General features: G+C 40.3%; 1 protein-coding gene and 1 non-coding gene across 2 annotated transcripts; one reads left to right on the forward strand and one right to left on the reverse strand.

Annotated features, from left to right (window-relative positions):
• Nucleotides 1-2,468: 2,468 nt before the first annotated feature.
• Nucleotides 2,469-2,575, reverse strand: LOC133820434 (small nucleolar RNA R71). The gene has a single exon (XR_009886844.1). It is a non-coding gene; the product is annotated as a small nucleolar RNA R71 (small nucleolar RNA).
• A 12,093-nt stretch (nucleotides 2,576-14,668) lies between these two features.
• LOC133814361 (uncharacterized) lies at nucleotides 14,669-15,043 on the forward strand. The gene has a single exon (XM_062247327.1). The coding sequence runs from the start codon at nucleotides 14,669-14,671 to the stop codon at nucleotides 15,041-15,043; it is 375 nt and encodes a 124-aa protein (XP_062103311.1).
• Nucleotides 15,044-20,349: the final 5,306 nt, after the last annotated feature.

The following is a 20,349-nucleotide window of genomic DNA, read 5'->3' on the forward strand; positions in this document are numbered from 1 at the left end:
TTACAACCAACCAACCTCGGTAGTGGTTTAACCCTAATTCCACTTTAAAAGACCTCGGTCGTGGTGGTCAAGCAGCCGCATATGTACACGTTGCCAACTAAGCTCTCCAACTCAAGGATGGTCCAGGTTTCCTTTCCCTTTACCTGTTGATAATTCTATATTTTAGAGTTATTAATTGAGCTTTTGGACTTGAAAATTTAAGTGAAATAGAGTGTTTGTGTTATTATTGTGTGGTTTTAGTCATTTTGTCTCTTAACTTTGTTTGTGTATTTTGTTTTAATTAATGATAACTCTTGTGGAAAATAATGGAATTATGTTGTAACAATGTGGTATCTATTTTGAAGGCATAAAGAGAGGGTGCTTGGAAAGTTTAGTGAAGCATGTGCAAGGAAATCATTTTGGACCTGAAATTCTGGCACTTTGTTGTAACATTAGTCAACTTTGCTACAACAAAGTGTGGGTAGCCAGCAGCATAAAGTTGCACACTTGGCATGAGATTAAATGAGGTGGAGAGAGACTTGAATAGTGGGAACATGAGGTGAGAATGAGCTGCAAAATTCTGAAAAAGAAAAGGAATTGGTCCCCCACGTGTAGAGAGAGAAATGGAGGGTTTATACCCTTTGTGAGCCCAAAAAGATATCATCTTCTTCTCCAAGAAAGAACCAGCCGCCCATGCTCCATTGAAGAGAGTTTTTTCTGTACTTTTGAGTTAAAATCATCAAGAAGAGAAGAGGAACAACCTAGGAGAAGGGCGCTAGAAGAAGAAAAAGAGTTAGAAGACAAAGAATAGAATACCTCTATCAATTTGGCTTGTCTTTCTAAACTCTACTTTCATATAATTTTATTTTATTTTTCTTTTGTTCTTGAACTCTTGAGATAATGTTGAATGTGTATTGTGGTGATTTGGGTATTTTGACTATGAATTAAATTGTTTGTGTTAGGGATATTGATGAACCTTAATTTGTAATCAACCCCATAGTGTTGAATGTTTTATGAAAATTTTCTCTTGTTCATTTGAGCTATTTTTATTGTGCAAATTTCTTGCTTGAGAATGATCAACTTAGGTGAGAGACAAGCTAGTTTTAATTCCGGAGGGTTAAAATTAGTGGAAATGCTTGATTGATGCATGTTGATGATTTTGTTATTGATTAGTGAATAACTTAGGGATATTTTATTCACCTTACAAACTTGAAGGATTGATGCTTGGAATTAGGTTCTTGAAATTAAATTTAGCATAGGAATATGTGAATCTAATTGATGGAACTTTAACATGAGCATTTGGAAAAATGCCATGTGCATTAAATTGGAAATCCTAGTTACAAGAGAACTTTGCTATGAACTTTGTTGCAACATCAGGGGCAAAACTAAAAATTAGGGGGATTTGATATGCCTAACTTTTATCATCATATTAATCACAATTTATCATTTTCTAGCTTTATTGTTAAAGACCTATTTCAATTCCCTTGTTTAGTTCTTTTTGTTCTTTAGTTCTATTGATTAAATCATAAAAAAAAAGATTTAATTATACCCCAGATTGCTTGATGTTGATTTTTACAATATTTTTTTGGCAATCCTTGAGGAGACGATAAAAATTACTTTCATTATACTACTTGTTCAACGATTATGGACACTTGCACACACTTAGGAAAATCCGCAACAAGTTTTTGGCGCCGTTGCCGGGGATTGCTTAAAGTTAATTATTGTAAACTTAATTATCTTGCAATTTGGTTTAATTTTTATTTTATGCTAACTTGGGGTGATTCTCGTGAAAACAATTCAAGTTTACATAGTGTATGAGTGAGAATCAAGGCCCTGAACTACTTCCCATTGATCCAGAAATCGAGCGTACATTTAGAAGAAGGCGAAAGATACAAAACTCAAAAAGGGAATTAATTGTGATGGATGCTGAGCAGGGGGCTCAACAGGGAGCTTCCCAGAGGGCAACAAATCTATCAGGAGCTGCTCAAGGAGCGACAAATCTATCAGGAGTCACTCATGATCCACCAGTATATTTCGCAGGAGCTGCTCAAGATCGAGTAGCTTAAGGGGGAGTAGCTGCCAATAATGGTCAAAATGCAGTTATTGTAGCTGATGACAGAGATCGTGCTATCAGGAAATATGCTCTCCCCCTCTTCAATGAGCTCAATCCGGTCATCATTAGACCAGAAATTCAGGCAGCACAGTTTGAATTGAAGCCAGACATGTTCCAGATGCTTCAAACTGTGGGCCAGTTTAGTGGGATGCCAACAGAGGATCCTCACCTTCACCTTCGCTTGTTCATTGAAGTGAGTGACTCTTTCAAGCTGCCCGGAGTGACAGAGGATGCACTAAGACTAAATTTGTTCGCATATTCCTTGAGAGGCAGAGCTAGAGCTTGGTTGAACTCTTTACCATCTGATTCTGTGAGTACTAGGCAAGACTTGGCTGAGCGGTTTTTGATAAAGTATTTTCCTCCCACTAAAAATGCCAAGCTCCGCAATAAGATTACTTCATTTCAACAACTTGATGAAGAATCCTTATATGAGACATGGGAGTGGTTTAAGGAGGTTTTGCACAAATGCCTTCACCATGGCATTCCTCATTGCATCCAAATGGAGACCTACTATAACGGTCTTAACGCTCATACCAGGATGGTGGTTGATGCTTCAGCGAACGGGGCTCTTCTTGCTAAGTCCTATAATTAGGCATATGAAATCCTTGAGAGAATATCCAACAACAACTATCAATGGCCCACTTCTATATTGTCTACAGGTAGAAAAGTGGCCGGTATTCATGATGTAGATGCCATCACTTCTCTGACGGCCCAAGTGTCTTCTTTTTCTAATATGCTCAAGACAATGAATATGGGGATGAATCAATCAATGGGGCAGCCTATGGGGACATAAATGGGGCAATTGGAGAGCATTTCTTATGTGTATTGGGTGAAGGTCATACTTTTGACAACTGTCCTTCTAATCCGGCAGCTGTATGTTATAGGGGGAACCAAAATAGGAATGGTCGTTATTCTAATTCCTACAACCCATCATGGGGGCAACACCCCAATTTTTCATGGAGTAATCAAGGAGCTAGCCCTAGTAATCCTTCTATGCCTCCAAGACAAAATTTTCCACCGGGTTACCCCCCACAAGCACCACAATAAAGGCCACAACAACAAGCAATGCAATCTAGCTCTCTTAAAAGCATGTTGAAGGAATATATAGTGAAGAATGAAGCCATGATTCAAAGCCAAGCAGCTTCATTGAGGAACTTAGAGAACCAAGTTGGGCAACTAGATAATGAGGTTAGAAATAGACCCCATGGTACACTGCCAAGTGATATTGAGAATCCAAGGAATGTGGGCAAGGAACATTGTAAAGCTATCACTTTGAGGAGTTGGAAAGAGTTGGAGAAGGACAAGACAAATTCTGGGCATGAGGGTGAGCCCTCTTCAATCCAAATAAATGAGGAATTCCAAAAAGATGCTGAACTTCCTAGTGCACAGAAATCTGCCTCTGTCCAGAATGTTGCAGGGATGCCGCAACATTGTCTCCCAGCAAGTCCAATTTCAAAGCAGCCACCTCCATTTCCTCAACGTTTTCAAGACAAAAGTTGGATTCTCAATTCAAGAAATTTCTAAAATATGTTGAAGCAGTTGCATATCAACCTCCCACTTGTAGAGGCACTTGAGCAAATGCCTAACTATGTGAAATTCATGAAAGATATTCTTACACGAAAAAGAAGGTTAGGAGAATTTGAGATAGTGGCCCTTACCAAGGAATGTAGCTCATTCTTGCAAAACAAGCTGCCACCGAAGATGAAAGATCCTGGGAGTTTCACCATTGGTAATTCTTATTGTGGCATGGCATTATGTGACTTGGGTGCCAGTATAAATTTGATGCCTATGTCAGTGTTTAGACAATTGGGGATTGGTGAAGTCCGACCTACCACAGTGACTCTACAACTTGCAGATAGATCTCTTGCTTATCCAGATGGGAAGATTGAGGATGTCTTGGTAAAAGTTGATAAGTTCATTTTTCCAGATGATTTCATTGTGTTGGATTATGAGGCAGACAGGGAGGTACCAATCATTCTAGGGAGGCCCTTTCTAGCTACTGGTAGAACTTTGATTGATGTGCAAAAGGGTGAACTTACTATGAGGGTTCAAGATGAGCAGGTGACTTAAAATGTTTTCAAGGCTATGAGATTTCCAATTGAGGTCAAATAGTGTTCTATTGTTTCAGTGGTAGATTCTTTGGCTACAAAAGAGTTAGCAAACAATTTTGATGATCCTCTAGAGAGACTCTTGATGTTTGATTCACATGCAGAGGATGAGGATGAATACTTGGTTTGGCTAGAAGCTAGTTCACAAGGATTGCATACAAGAAATAATTTTGAATCTTCGGAGTTCTCTTCGAGGTCTTTCACAGCCCCTAAACCATCATTGGAAGTGCCTCCGGCGTTGGAATTAAAATCTTTACCCTCACACTTAAGATATGCCAATTTGGGTAAGTCTTCCACCTTACCTGTGATTGTTTCAGCTGAGTTAAGTATGGAGCAAGAAGAAAAGTTGTTGGATGTATTGAGGAAGTTCAAGAAGGCCATTGGGTGGACCATTGCAGACATAAAGGGTATTAGTCCTTCTCTATGCATGCATAAGATTTTGTTAGAAAACAATGAAAAAGTGGTGAAAAAGGAGATTATCAAGTGGCTCGATGCAGGTATTATTTATCCCATCTCTGATAGTTCATGGGTCAGTCCTGTCCAGTGTGTGCCAAAGAAAGGTGGGATTACAGTGATGGAAAACGAAGACAATGAGCTGATACCCACTAGAACCATGACAGGGTGGAGAATTTGCATGGACTACAGAAAACTGAACAAGGCCACTCGAAAGGATCACTTCCCTCTTCCCTTCATTGATCAAATGTTAGACAGACTTGCAGGGAGAGAGTACTATTGTTTTCTAGATGGATACTCTGGTTACAATCAGATTACAATCGCTCCAAAGGATCAGCACAAGACCACTTTCACTTGCCCTATGGTACTTTCACATTTCGAAGGATGCCTTTTGGTCTATGTAACGCTCCTGCCACATTTCAGAGATGTATGATGGCTATTTTCACTAACATGGGGGAGCAGTTTCTAGAGGTATTCATGGATGACTTCTTTGTTTTCGGTGATTCATATGACGATTGCTTGAACAACTTGGCCAAGTTTTCGCAAAGATGTGAAGAAACAAACCTAGTTATTAATTGGGGAAAATTCCATTTTATGGTTATGGAAGGTATTGTTTTGGGCCACAAGATATCAAGGCAAGGAATTGAAGTTGACCGGGCTAAGATTGAAGTTATTGAGATGCTCCCTCCTCCTACTTCGGGGAAGCATATTAGAAGTTTTCTTGGGCATGCCAGGTTCTATAAGAGATTTATAAAACTTTTCTCCAAGGTCTCTAAGCTTCTTTGCAACCTATTGGAGAAAGAGGCACCATTCTACTTTGATGAAGCATGTTTGAAAGCCTTTGAAGAGTTGAAAGAGAGATTGATTTCAGCACCAATTATTGTAGCTCCAGATTGGGACTTGCCTTTTGAATTAATGTGTGACGCTAGTGACTATGCAGTGGGAGTTGTTATGGGGCAGCGAAGAAACAAGATATTTCACTCCATTTATTATGCTAGCCGCACTTTGACAGGTGCTCAACTTAATTATACAGTGACGAAAAAGGAACTATTGACTATTGTCTTTGCCTTTGACAAGTTTCGGACTTATTTGGTGGGCACCAAGGTGATAGTATACACATATCACTCCGCTATAAAGTACTTAATTGAGAAAAAGGATGCCAGGCCTCGTTTAATTAGATGGGTGCTTTTGCTTCAAGAGTTTGATGTGGAAATTCAAGATAGGAAGCGAGTCGAGAATCAAGTGGCAGATCATTTGTCAAGAGTGGAAGGCGAAAAAGGATCCAATATTCTAGTGCCCATAAAAGAAACATTTCTGGATGAGCAATTGTTTTAGGTCAACCAATCTCATGTTGTTCCTTGGTTTGCGGATTTTGCTAATTACTTGGTTAGTGGATTGTTGCCTCCGGATCTGACAAGCCAACAAAATAAGAAGTTTTTGCATGACGTGAGGCACTGTTTTTGGGAGGAGCCATTTTTGTTCAAACAATGCACCGACCAAATGATTAGGAGATGTTTTTTCGAGCAAAAGATGGAGGATATCCTACATCATTGTCACTCTTCACCTTGTGGAGGTCATTTTGGGGGATCGTGCACCACATCTAAGGTACTTCAATGTGGGTTCTTTTGGCCTTCCTTATTCAAAGATGCTCATGCTTTTGTGTTGAGATGTGATCGATGCCAAAGGGTTGGTAATATTTCTAGAAGGAGTGAGATGCCCTTAACTAATGTTCTTGAAGTTGAATTGTTCGATGTGTGGGGTATCAATTTTATGGGCCCTTTTCCTCCATCTTATGGCAACTTGTACATCTTGGTAGTTATGGATTACATTTCAAAATGGGTGGAAGCAATTGCCTCTCCCGCAAATGATGCTAAAGTTGTCATGAGGTTCTTACAGAAGAATGTTTTCACTCGTTTTGGCACTCCAAGGGCAATCATTAGTGATGAGGGAACCCATTTTGTGAACAAAGTGTTGGCTAGCTTATTGGTTAATTATGATGTGAGGCACAAAGTAGCTACGACTTACAATCCCCAAACTAATGGGCAAGCTGAGTTCTCCATTAGAGAGATAAAAGGTGTCCTTGAGAAAGTGGTGAGTCCCAACTGCAAGGATTGGTCCAAGAGGTCAGATGACGCATTGTGGGCCTACAGAACAACTTTCAAGACACCATTTGGGATGTCACCATATCATTTGGTGTTTGGAAAAGCATGTCACTTGTCGGTGGAACTTAAGCACCGCACTTATTGGCTATTCAAACACTCAACATGGACTTGCAACTTGCAACTTGCAGGAGAAAAAAGAATGTTGCAATTAGATAAATTAGAAGAGATGCGCTAATTCTCTTATGAAAATGCCAAAGTTTACAAGGAGAAAACAAAAAGGTGGCATGACAAGCATATTCAACCAAGGGTGTTCGAAGAAGGCCAGCGAGTTTCGCTCTTTAACTCACGTTTGAAACTATTTCCAAGCAAGCTCAAGTCAAGATGGTCGTGCCCATTCTTGGTGGTTAAGGTGTATCCTTATGGAGCGGTGGAATTGCGCGAGGAAGGCTCCGGAAGGGAATTCAAGGTTGATGGCCAAAGGATCAAGCATTATTGTGGAGGTGATGTTGAGCGAAACAAGTGCTCAATCTCTTTGGAGGATCCTTGAAGAATATGTAAAAACTTGGGTTGCTGTGGAACTTTGAGATTTAATTGTAGAGCAACCCAAGTTTTATATAGATGTATATTATATATATATGAAAAAAAATGATTGAAAAAAAAAGAGAAAAGAAAAAAAAGGAGAAGAAAAGAAATATATGAAAAAGAAAAATATATATGTATATAATATATTTCTTTGGGGAAATTTAATTTTGATGGTTAAATGTCTTTATGGTTGCAGAGAAAAAAATGGAATCAAAAAGGGGTTGCAAAGTTTGGGTGATGTAACATCAAATTGGGCATGCTCTCTGACTTCACTTTGCTGCAGCAAAGTTCCATAATGTTACAACATTGAATTTAGCATGCTCTCTGACTTGTTGTTGCTGCAGCAAAGTTCCATGTTGTTACAACATCAAATTTAGATTGCTCTCTGACTTGTTGTTGCTGCAGCAAAGTTCCATGATGTTACAACATCAAATTAGGCATGCTCTCTGACTTGCTGTTGCTGCAGCAAAGTTCCATGTTGTTACAACATCAAATTCAGATTGATCTCAGACTTCTTGTTGCTGCAGCAAAGTTCTATGATGATGCAACAAAGTTGTTAAAAGACATGAAGAGTAAAATTTGGGCAAAAATCTCATGCCCAAAACCCTGAGTCCATCATCTTCATCTTCCCCTGTTCTCAGTAAACACCCAGCCGCTACCCACACCTCCCAGACCTCTCAGCCGCATCTCACGGTCGAAGCCCATCTCCCAAACCCACATGCCCCTCGCATTTTGCAGCCATCTCCCAACTCACGCACCCCATCCGCCTCTCATAGTTCCGAACCCACCTCATCCCAACCACCCAGCCCCGATCTCACACACCACGACCCATAGCCATCCCTACCCCCATCGACCAGCCTCTTACAGATGAACCCACGGCCCCGAGCTCACAAACTCACGACCCGAACCCACCTCATCCCAAAAACTCAGCCCCGATCTCACCCACCACAACCCCTTGATGTCCCAACCCCGTCGACCCACCTTCTATAGCCGAACCCACGACCCCGAGCTCACGAACTCACGACCCTGACCCACACAACCCATCTCCTAGCCGCGAAGCCTCGACCACTTCCAGTCGCTAACCCCCTGCTCCCATCCCAGCCCGTAGCCACCCAGGAACCCACCTAACCCCCCATCTCCACTCACGAACTCACGACCAAAACCCATATCCCAGCTCATGAACTCCATCCAACCCCCATAGATCCAAACCCATTCTCGCCAACCCAACCATTTCTAGCCTCGATCTCACAATCCATGGCCCCCACAAGCTCCGACCATGAACTCGCGACCCACAACCCTCCGGACCTATCTAACCTGACACCCATCTCCATCTCCCAAACCCACGACCCATCGGACCACAAAAACCTGTTCATAGCTTTCTCACTCTGTCTTCAGCCTCCCGCGCATATTCATCATCAAGATTTGGGCAGCTCCTTGTATTCTCTTCCTTGGGGTCTCACGAAAATTCCGCAACCACACAGTGCATTCACAAGAGTGTCCTGCTCCTCTAAGTTACTATATTACTCTTGTTTCTGCACTTTGGGTATCACCCTAAACTGTGGCTGTTGGACTTTTGGTTATTGAGCATTATGCCTCAAAGCAAGCAAGTAGCAAATAGATAGAAAAAGCCTATGGCAGATGAACCACCTGCTGTTGCGAAGTTTATATCCCTGAGGGCTGCCGAAAAATTCAGAAAACTTGTCGGGTGCGATATTTGGTTTGAGAGAGCATTCCCCACTAATGGAAATCCAGATTATGTGACCAATGTGATTAGCAATCGAGGGTGGCTTAATTTTTGTACAGCCCCTCGCGAGGCGGTCGTTCTTTGGATCAAAGAATTCTATGCCAACTTTATGTCGCATAAATTAAGACAAGTCACGGTCTGGGGCAAGCAAGTTAGTTATTCCCCTCAAGACATCAATGTTGTTTTCAGGTTGCCCAATATTGAGGCGGCTGAGTATGGAGAAGTTTCCCCAAGACAAAGTGATGCAGAACTTGCCAATATGTTGACAGAAGTTGCTGTGGCGGGGACGCAATGGAATGTTTCACCGAAATTTGGAGCTCATACTATTCCCTAGACTTCTTTGACGACTCCAGCTCGTGTATGGAATCATTTTATCAAAACCAACATGTTGCCCACCACTCATGACACCTCGGTTAGCAAAGATCGGGTCGTCCTCCTTTTCATCATTTTGATTGGCCTATCCATTAATGTGGGGGAGCTCATTTCTGAAGAGATCGTTGCCTTGGGTGTTATCAAGAACAAGGGACCATTATTTTTTCCCACACTGATCACTGCCTTGTGCCGCCACGCGGGTGTGCCCCTAGCTCTAGATGATAAACATCGTCACTCTCTTGATTACATTAATGCACATACAATTCGAAAGGTTACCAATGTTGTTTCCTTTCAGAGAGAGCAGGCATCGACCTCTGCCCCACCGTTGTCGTCTCACCATGGCTCGGCTATGCCCCTGAACTCCACTGTCACTGAGCTTTATGCAACTCAGTAGAGTATGCATAGTATGCTGCTTCATATGGAGGCCTAGCAACACACCTATTGGGGCTATGTGCGCCAACATGACGATGTCTTGCATCACTTTTTCCGACCCCTCGAGCTTTTCCCACCATTTCCTAAGGCCATCATGGAGTGGTGGCGTGCACCCGAACCATCCGCTGCACCTACCTCTTCAGACAAGGAAGAGGATGGCGAGTAGAGGGAGTTTCTTTATTTTCCAGCATCATTTTCATTTCTTATTCTATTTAGGTTATCGGTTTTACCTGTTCTTTTTGTTCTGTTGTGTGTTTTTTTTTTCTTTGTGCACTGCAGACAGTGCTCTCCCTTAAGTTTTGTGGGGGGGGGGGGGGGGGGTTGTTTATAACTGTTGTGTTGGTTTCATTTCTTTTATGTTTCTTATGTTTTATATATTGTTAGGCGTATTTTGTGTGTGAAGTCTTGAGTCGTGAGTCTAGTTATAATGGAATCAATTCTTGTAATGGTTGTGTTTAAGTGTGGAATGGCTTGATGATAAAATGTCATAAAACAAAATTGCATCATTTGTTAACTCTTGTGTATGAGTGAGCCTTTAGTACTTAAATTTTTTTATGCTAATTCAACCATAATGAGAATGTGTCCCAATTTTGTGTGCATAGCTTGACCAATAATTCCTTAAACCCATAAAGTTAGCTAGATTTTTGGGAGAGCTTAAGTTTCTAGAATTGCTTAGTGGTTCCCTTGAGGCGAAACCCTAGACAACACTAAACTAATGACATGATTTAGGTCATCTTTGGAACGTTTGAGCCTTTCTATCCAACCATTATATACTCTTTTATCCTTAGTCACCCCATTAAGCTTACTAGACACTCTTTCTTTCTTCACCACATGCTAGCCCAACTATATACATATCCATTAACCATACATTTGGAGCACCTTAATTTTTCTTGAATATATGTTGAGTGTTGCATCATGAGGGAGGGTGAGAGGAGTGTGCCTTTGTGAAGGGTATTTTAGTGTGGATCTCATTTTAAGTTTGGGGGGAGTGGATCTCATGTTGTGTCATTTCCATTGTTTTATTTCAATTTAGATATTTATATATAAAAAAGAATATTAAAAAAAAGTGTATTTGTAAAGAAAAGAGTGCACCCCTATAAAAAAAATCATCAAAGAGTTGCAAATTATATTCATCTAAGTAAAAGCAAGTTTTGGGGTGTAGCATCTTATAAAAAAAAATAGTATTATGTCTCATTTCCTTTCTTTCTTTCTTTGTTTCTGTCTATGTTAGCAATAAAGAATAATGGCAAGCGTGACTTTGATTTTTGGGGGGAAATCTTTTAGGGAAGTGATTGTGAGCTCTTACATGGTCTTAGGAAAATTAAGGTGCTTTTCGAGTGAATTGAGACTAAAATGACTTATTTTAACCACCCACATCTAAGCCTTACACTACAATTTTGTTAAAGACCTTTTGATCCTTGGTTAATGTTTGTCTACATTAGTGGAGAGGGAATCATTAAGTCAACTTATGGAGAAAATAATTAGGCTTTAGGATCAAGATCTAATTTACTTTAGGGAGAATTGAGAATGTTTGGGAAGAGCTATGTATACGCTTTAAGGGTAAACACTTTATTCTTAGTTTGATAGCATCTTAATACTTGAGGAACTTGGCTTGCATATACACTTGAGTTATCTTCTTAATCACTGATTTGAGAGTTCTATTCCCACTTTGATATGACCATTTCCAAATTGATTCCTAGTGTTGTTTTATTTTGAGTCTTTGTGTTGTTGGTTGTCTCTGTTATAGTTGTGTGGTGTGTTATGTCTTCTTAGTAGTTATTTTGCGTGTGTGTCTTATGTTGAGTTGGATTTCTTTGTTTCTTTTATTGTCTTTTATTTTTAGAGTCATCACTCGGGGCGAGAATTGGATTAAGTTTGGGGGTGTGATAACTCTATATTTTAGAGTTATTAATTGAGCTTTTGGACTTAAAAATTTAAGTGAAATAGAGTGTTTGTGTCATTATTATGTGGTTTTAGTCATTTTGTCTCTTAACTTTGTTTCTGTATTTTTTTTTAATTAATGATAACTCTTGTGGAAAATAATGGAATTATGTTGTAAAAATGTGGTATCTATTTTGAAGGCATAAAGAGAGGGTGTTTGGAAAGCTTAGTAAAGCATGTGCAAGGAAATCATTTTGGACCTGAAATTATGGCACTTTGTTGTAACATCAGTCAACTTTGCTGCAGCAAGGTGTGGGCAGCCAGCAGCATAAAGTTGCACACTTGGCATGTGATTAAATGAGGTGGAGAGAGACTTCAATAGTGGGAACATGAGGTGGAAATTAGCTGCAAAATTCTGAAAAAGAAAAGGAAGTGGTCCCCTACGTGTAGAGAGAGAAAGGGAGGGTTTATACCCTTTGTGACCCCAAAAAGATATCATCTTCTTCTCCAAGAAAGAACCAGCCGGCCATGCTCCATTGAAGAGATTTTTTTCTGCACTTTTGAGTTAAAATCATCAAGAAGAGAAGAGGAAAAACCTAGGAGAAGGAAGCTAGAAGAAGAAAAAGAGAAAATCGTATGGGGAGAGAGAGAGAGAGAGGGGGGGGGGGGGGGGGGGAAGGCTGAGTGTGCTCTATTTCAGGGTTTCCTTTTGCTGAGGGAAAGAGTGACTAAGTCACTGGTTTAGACTCAAAATGACACATACCCCGTTAATTATAATTAACGTCTCACGATTCCCGTTACTTCCAATATCATCAGATAATTACCAAATAATTTCCCCATTACCTGATCCCACTAATGTACTAAATTACCAAATTACCACTAGGCTTACCCCGAGCCCGATATTTGAATGCGTTGTGACTAAACTGCTACTTTTCTCGCTAGGGTCGTCTCGTGCCGAATAATCTAAATAAATCCACATAATGATGTGGTTCCACACATATATCACATATATGCCAAATATACCCATAATGGGCCAAATTATGAAAATTTCCCTTTTAATAAAAAATGGGTCCACATTCATATATAATACACCTAAACATGCATATCAAGTAATATTATAATATAACTCACATAATCATATAATGATACATATGTATCACATAATTTCCATAATTTGTCATCATGGGCCCCTAATCAAGGTCCTAAGCCTTATTAGGTAATCTGGGCCGTTACAAATTGGATTGAAGAAAGCTGGGTCCATGGTGTCACGCTGTGACACTATTCTTAGGCGTCACAACCCCCATGAACGCAGGGGCCTGGGCGGTTCTCTGAACCGTTATCGCACCGCGACACTTGTGGAGCTGCGCTATGACCCGAATCCAGAGTAATTTGAGTTGGGCTCTCTATTTGAGAAGAGCCATGGCTCTAATTGTGGGGAGTCGCAGCCCTAATTGAGCGGCGCAGCGGCACAAATAGAGAATTTTGGCCAGAGAGAGTTTTGAGTGCGGGAACTAAAACCTAAGGGCTCGGGATCAATCCTACTACCCGGTTTAGTAGAATTTGACGTCCTAGAGGCTAGGACTCGGTCCAAAATCCTTTATTCATTCATTATTGATGGGATTATATACTTGGTCATGACTTGGTTATTGCTAGGGGCTCAGAACCAGGATCGTGCTCGAGGGTCGTTCATTCTTAACATGTGCTTGGGCCAAAGGTAAGAAAACTGCACCTAATACGTGATGTATGTGATTAAGGGGGCTTAGCCCGGTTGTTGAATATAGACTTGATCAGGGCTTGAGCTCCTGTAAATGTGCATGATTATGATTATGCATGTAATTGTTGATTAAGCATGTTGAATGCTCTGTATCTGAATATTTGCTATATGATATACGCTTGTCTGCATTATCTGATTGAAAAGACTCGGAGTATAAGTCTAGAATGACAATAGTGTGCTGAGCGCTAGTCGAAGCATTGAATTATAAGTCGAGGGCGGCAATAGCACACTGAGCGCTGGCCGATATAGTTAGGCTAATCAGGAGCGCATCATAAGCTTGTTTGACAAAATGGTCGTGGAAAATTTAGGTCTAGGTACGCAGGGCCAGCTCCAAGGCTGGTTATACAGAGGATAGGGAAATGGGCTCTAAGGTGACATATTAGTCCTATATTCTAGGGCGCTGAGTCCCGGTATGATTCATTAATCATTTATCTAGGGCAACTGACCCCCATATGACGTTGTAGTCATTTATATGAATGGTATGTATGCATGAGTAGGGTTATTACTGTTAGGCATGCTTATTATGATTTGGTAATGTGTTATTAACTGCTTATGAGCATGTTTAAGTTTTCTTATTAAGCCTTGGCTCACGGGTGCTATGTGGTGCAGGTAAGGGGAAAAAGAAGATGGACCATCCATGAGTTGGAGAGCTTCAGTGACAATGTGTACATATGCAGCTGCTCGACCACTACGGCCTGTGTTTCTCAGAGGAACTAGGGTCAAACTCCATTTTTTCGCTTATGTCGGCTGGTTGTAAATTTTCAATCATAATTAACCTTTTTAAATGTTAGTTTGGGATCCCACGTATGGAAGTAAACAGTTTAGTGAAATGGTTATACCTTTTGACCAAAAGATTTAACCCTAAACTGTTAATCACATTTAGTTACATGGCTATGGTCAAATGACTCCTTTAGCGAGTCTAGCGCTATTTAAAATACACAGTGTAACGGTCCTTGATTAGGAGGGTGTTACAATTAGAGATATTCAGGAAAGGCTTAGAGTGGTCCAAAGTCTCCTAAAGAGTTATGCAGACTTCCACAGGCGCAAAATTCAATACGAAGTTAGTGATTATGTGTTCCTAAAGGTGACACCCATGAGAGGGTAGCAAGATTTGGGGTGAAAGGAAAAATGGCTCCTAGGTATATTGGACCCTTCGAGATAACAGAAAGAATTGGAGAGGTTGCCTATCGCCTTGCTTTACCACCTCAATTGGGTAATGTTCATGACAATTTTCATGTTTCGATGTTAAGAAAGTATACTCCAAACCCCTCACATGTGATTCAATACACTGAAGTCCCCATTCAGGAAAACCTGACTTATGAGGAGCAACCAATTAAAATACTTGAAAGGGAGATCAAGGTCCTGCAAAATAGAGAAATTCCAGTAGTAAAAGTGTTGTTGCAAAATCACAGTGAAGATGCCACATGGGAATTAGAGTCAGAAATGAATTACAAATATCCTCATCCTCATTTGTTTAATTTTCAATTAGATGTAGTACTTTGAATTTCGGGACGAAATTCCACAAGGAGGGAAGAATGTAAATACCCCAAATAATATAAATAAATAATTAATGGACTTATATGCAATTTCTTTTAAATTAAATGAGGGACCTTTTAGCAAAGAGAGCTATCTAGAACATTCAACCATTCTCTCTCTACTCTTGCACGATACCCACCTCCATCTATGTCTTTCCCCCTCTTTCTTCTTCTTAAAACCACACGACAACCACCACTCATCTCCACAATCGGTGTCAGCAACTCACCCACACTCCACCAATCCTTTCATCATCGACAAGTGAGCCCATCCTCAGAGTTCAGTTGTGCTACACACCATTTCCGCCACCAAATCAAGCTTGAAAAGCTTTGTCTTTGCTCAGTTTTTCCGGCCATCTTTCGACGCCATTCAAGACCCCACTTGGCCAAGCACAGCACATACATAATTCTTACCACGAGATCTATCTTTTCCACTCAAGGGACGTTGTAAAGCTCATCGACAAAGTGGGTGGAGACCCACTGGAAAACACCCCGAAAACCATGGATTTAGAGTTATTCTTCGACAAAAACTAATGGTCTTAAGCTTTGGCCAACCTCACCGTCGGGTAGATCGACCCAAGGGGCTTCACATTGGTGGCTTTGATTCTCATCACCATCGTGATTCACCGAAAACCCCCACCACCACCGCTATTCGTACACCCAAAGTGAGTCCTGTATAGTTTTGAGTGTAAAATATGATGTTAGATATTGTTATGGAATCTTTTTGGCATTTTAAATTCGTATCTAACCTTAGAAACTCTTTTGGGCAGCAGTGTTAAAATTCATTCGGAGAAAAGAAAACACCGTTACTCTTAAGAGCTTCAAAAATTTAATTCAAATATTAGGATTCCATATATACATGGTAGGAGTTCTTGAAAACTTAATTTTTAGTAGTTTGGAGAGTTCTAAAATTTCATAAATCATATCTTAGTTATCTATATAATTATTGAATATCGTACTTTATATTTAATCTTGATTATTCTGGACTGAATTGGGTATTTTGTGAAGATATCTAGCTCCTCAGGGATGACAGGTCAGTCTTCTAGTTCTGAGTTGTGAATTATGTTGTCTGGCTTTGGCGCCATGCTGTGCTTTTGTTGGTATGTGTATAGAGAAGGGTATATTGATGGTATATATAGATCACATGGTTATGTTGTGATGGGAAAACTAATATGGTATTGGCAACTTAAGAGATAAGTTGAGTTATGGCAAGGACTCATCGTTGGTTCCATGAGTTAGTTATGACTGACTATGGTTGATCCAGGGTTTGGATTGGTTAAGTAATTAAAGAGCAGTCTTGAATAGCAAGGAAAGTATAGTAATTCTTGAGCTTATGAGCAGAAAGTCTTGTGACAATTGGCACTGTGCATGAATTCGATATGTTTATGATACCGGATGTGAGGGCTGGAATTTGTGCAGGGAGGTGCAGGGAACTCTTAGCCAGTGTGGTGGATACCACTTAGATTGTGTTAGTAAGAGCAGGACAGATTGGATTAGTCTATGGGTTTTTAAATGTGTTTTCCAGGCAGTCTGTCAGGCCTTCTTTTTATTAAAAGAAGATTAGAATGGTGATTGGTTTAGTACCAGAGATGGAATCAGGTGTAAACACTATTTCGAGTGGCTCAGTGGGGTTACAAGAATTAAAGAGTTAGTTGTTGAGTAAGATGGAATCCTTTAAGGTGGATCTTGGATCTGGTTAAGACCAGTTAAAGATCAGAGAGAAGAAAATCATGTAAAAGATTGAGCTAGTATCAGATTAGAGCACTGTGAGTGCTGAGCGTATCTTGAGAATTGGTTTGATGCTTAGTGTTTGTGAATCAGATTAATGGTGCATTCAAGGGTAGACTTCAATGGGATTTGTGATCGTCTTAGACGATGGTATGGTGGTGTTTTCTCTGCGGAGAATTGCCAAGAGTGAGGAGTGCCTTGGGGACAGGAGTGTCCATGGATTATAAAGATATTTCAGGTGCCTTGGGAAGAAAGTGCTGGGTCTTTATAGACCAGGATTAGTTAGTGGGTTGTTATGACATCCTAGTGATAGAGGAAAGGGATTGCCTATGCAACATGTTGATTAAAGAATCTGTCCAGGACTGGGTAGAGTTTCTGGTGGGCCAAGTGGCCAGTTTACTGTTTGAGATTAGTATCTCAAGAAAGATAAAAGGAAAGATGGTTAAGTGAGCCACAGACGGGCAAGATTGAATGGAAAGCTTTAGCTGGATTAGCTAAAGGTTGTTTAGTGACAGATATGATTTTATGGTGATATAGAGATCGGACTTGGGATCTGATGGACATCAAGATTACCTAAGAGGTTCTGGATGAATCTCATGCTATTCTTTTATTCATTTCATTCAGGCATTGTGAAAGGGTAACATGATATGGAAATTTTATAGTGATGGCTTGAGATGAAAATACATATATCGAGGCATGTGTAAAGCTCTTACCTGTTGGCAGGTCAAAACAGTGTAACAGGAAACAGCAAGGCCATTACAGCCTTTGGCTATTTCATAGTGGGAATAAGTGAGCATCGCGATGGGTTTCGCGGTGGGATTCCCAGGTTGATGGATCGGTATGAAATGGATATTAAGTCATTGTGGACTGGTAGTCCAAGCAAGTTTATTATGCCAGTAAGGATAGATGAATAGTACAGCTGCTCTATATTTGAGTCTCCTTGTGAGAAGGATAGAGAGCCTTCGTGAACTCAAGGTCTATCTTATCAAATGAAGACTTTATTGTGACTTCCAAGTTTTGGAAGGGTTAGGAAGGAGATGAGTATATAAATGGAACTCAGTACAGATTATCACTCTCAGACTGGTGGTAAATGAGAGAGAGAGGGTTATCCAATTATTATTGGAGGAACATCTTATAAGATGAGTGAGGAAATGTTTATATATCTGAATCCTGAGGTGGTTCAGGGAAGTTATGAGATTGCTGGAGCTTGAATTGTGGTGGCTCATTTCTCAAAATAGATGGAAAAGAGTTATTGAATTGAAAAGTAGGAATATGGAATTCCAGGTAGGAGAATGTATCTTCTCTAAGGCATCACCATGGGAAAAGGGGTGAGGAATTGAGATAAGTTAAGCCCTAGTTTGTTTCAGCAGTTGGATCTTGAATGGGTCTTAACAGGGTGATTCTGAATCAGTTTTACTTTTGGCACTGGTAGTTGTGTGCAGTGAATTGTGTACTTCCATGCAGTGGACATGGGTTAAAGAACTTATAAATTGAATTATGAGAATCTGAAGGTTAGGTTAAGTATTCCAGTAAGGAATAGCCGATTCAGATTGTGACATAGTAATGGGATTCTATTGAGCAGAAGGTACCTTGGGTTAAGGTAAGGCTGTCAAAATACTGAAGTCAGGAAATGACTTAAGGAAATTTATATCCAGTGAGTGGAACTCCGATTCCGAGATGTTGAGTAAATTTCGAGGACGAAATTTCTGTAAGGAGGGGATAGTTGTAATGCCCCAAATTTCCTAATAAGGTTTATGACCTTGGTTAGGAGGCCGGGAGGGCCATAATTGATTTATTATAGTATTTAATGATTATATGCATGTTTACGTGGATTATATTATTATATGATGGTGAATGCATGCATATGGGCTCATATGTTAATTATGAGGGTAATTTGGTAATTTGGCCACTGTGGGCGTAATTGTATATTTTGGGTTCGTGATTGTGATTAATTAATATAGCCACATTATAAGGTGGATTGGTTCGAGCTATCGACATGAGACGATCATGAGATGTAAGTGTTCGGTCTAGTCATAACGGGTTTAAGTTCGGGGCTCGGGGTGAGTCTCGGGGTGAATTTAATAATTAGAGCATTACCGGGAATTAAGGGGTAATGGGATATGATTTATTGGTATTTGGGAATATTGAGAATAGCGGGAATTGGAGAGCGTTAATTATAATTAACGAGATAGGCGGGAAAGGACGGTTTTACCCTCGGAAGCTTTTAGAGGGATTTATTTGGCTTAGGGGCATTATGGTCTTTTGACCCTAAGGATATATATGACATGAGGGCTGTAGAAAATTTAGAGTTAAAACAGAGCCTATCCTCTCTTTCTCCCTTCCTTCCCGTACAAGTCCTCCTTCACTCTCTTCTTTAGGTTTTGAGAGCCTATCTTGAGGAAGCAAGCTAGGGAGTCAAGCTTGGGGAGGTTTAGCTTGAGTTCAGCCATTAAAGAGGATTCAATCGTGTTTGAGGTAAGCTTCAACCATTAGTTTCTGGTTCATACTCTGTTTTGAGTTTTAGTTTTTAATTTGTGAATCACATGTGGAAAGTTTGAATTAATGGAAGTTCTTGAGTTTGGGAACTTGGGTTTTGATGAGGGGGAGTTATGGGTGATGTTTGGAGGTTTAAATGAGTGTTTGGAAGAGGTTTTGAGTTGATTTGAAGGGTTGGTTTGAGAGGAAAACGTAGGGGAGAGTTGGCTGGTGCGTGCTGGTTCTTGGCTGATTTGCGAAATGAGCCGCGGCCTGTCTATGGTGTGCCGCGGCCTGTGATGGCTCTAAAGGTGAAAATGGCTCTGTCAGGAGGGTGAGCCGCGGCATGGCTCTGGTGAGTCGCGGCCCATCAGGGCAGATTTGACCAAAATTGTGTTTTTAGCCTAGGGATGCTTACCATAGGCCTCGGGGTTGATCCTAGTACCCGGTTAAGTGGGGATTGATGTCCCGGAGGCTAGATATTGGTTTGGAAACTTATGTTGACCATTTTATTGATGTTATCTTATATTTGGTTATGACTAGGTGACCGCTAAAGGACTAAAAGCTGATCGTTCTCAAGGGTCATTCTTTTAATCGTTCTAGCTCGACTTTGAGGTAAGAAAACTGCACCCTGTGTATATGAGACATGCATGGCTATTATTGATGCATGTCAGTTGATTATTATTATGTATGACATGCATGGTTATTATGATGTATGTTGGTTGATTAATGAGTATGAGACATGCATGGTTATTATTGATGCACGTCGGTTGATTATTATGTGACATGCATGGCTATTATGATGCATGTTGGTTGATTACTGAGTATGACATGTGTGGTTATTATTGATGCATGTCAGTTGATTATTAGGTACGACATGCATGGCTATTCTTGGTGCATGTTGGTTGACTATTTAACGTGACATACATGGTTGTTATTGGTGCATGTTGGATTGTTGTATATATTGCATATGATGCATGAGAAACATGTGATTGGGACATGCTTTATATACTGAGTATGAAATTGTTCAGAGCTTGAGCCTCTATGTTTATGCATGGCCCTGATAGCACTAAT

The sequence above is a fragment of the Humulus lupulus genome, chromosome 2, assembly GCF_963169125.1.
Source record: "Humulus lupulus chromosome 2, drHumLupu1.1, whole genome shotgun sequence".
Classification (NCBI taxonomy): domain Eukaryota; kingdom Viridiplantae; phylum Streptophyta; class Magnoliopsida; order Rosales; family Cannabaceae; genus Humulus; species Humulus lupulus.

Coding starts and splice junctions, on each gene's coding strand:
- LOC133814361 (XM_062247327.1), top strand. CDS start 14,669: ATGGCTCCTAGGTATATTGGACCCTTCGAGATAACAGAAAGAATTGGA.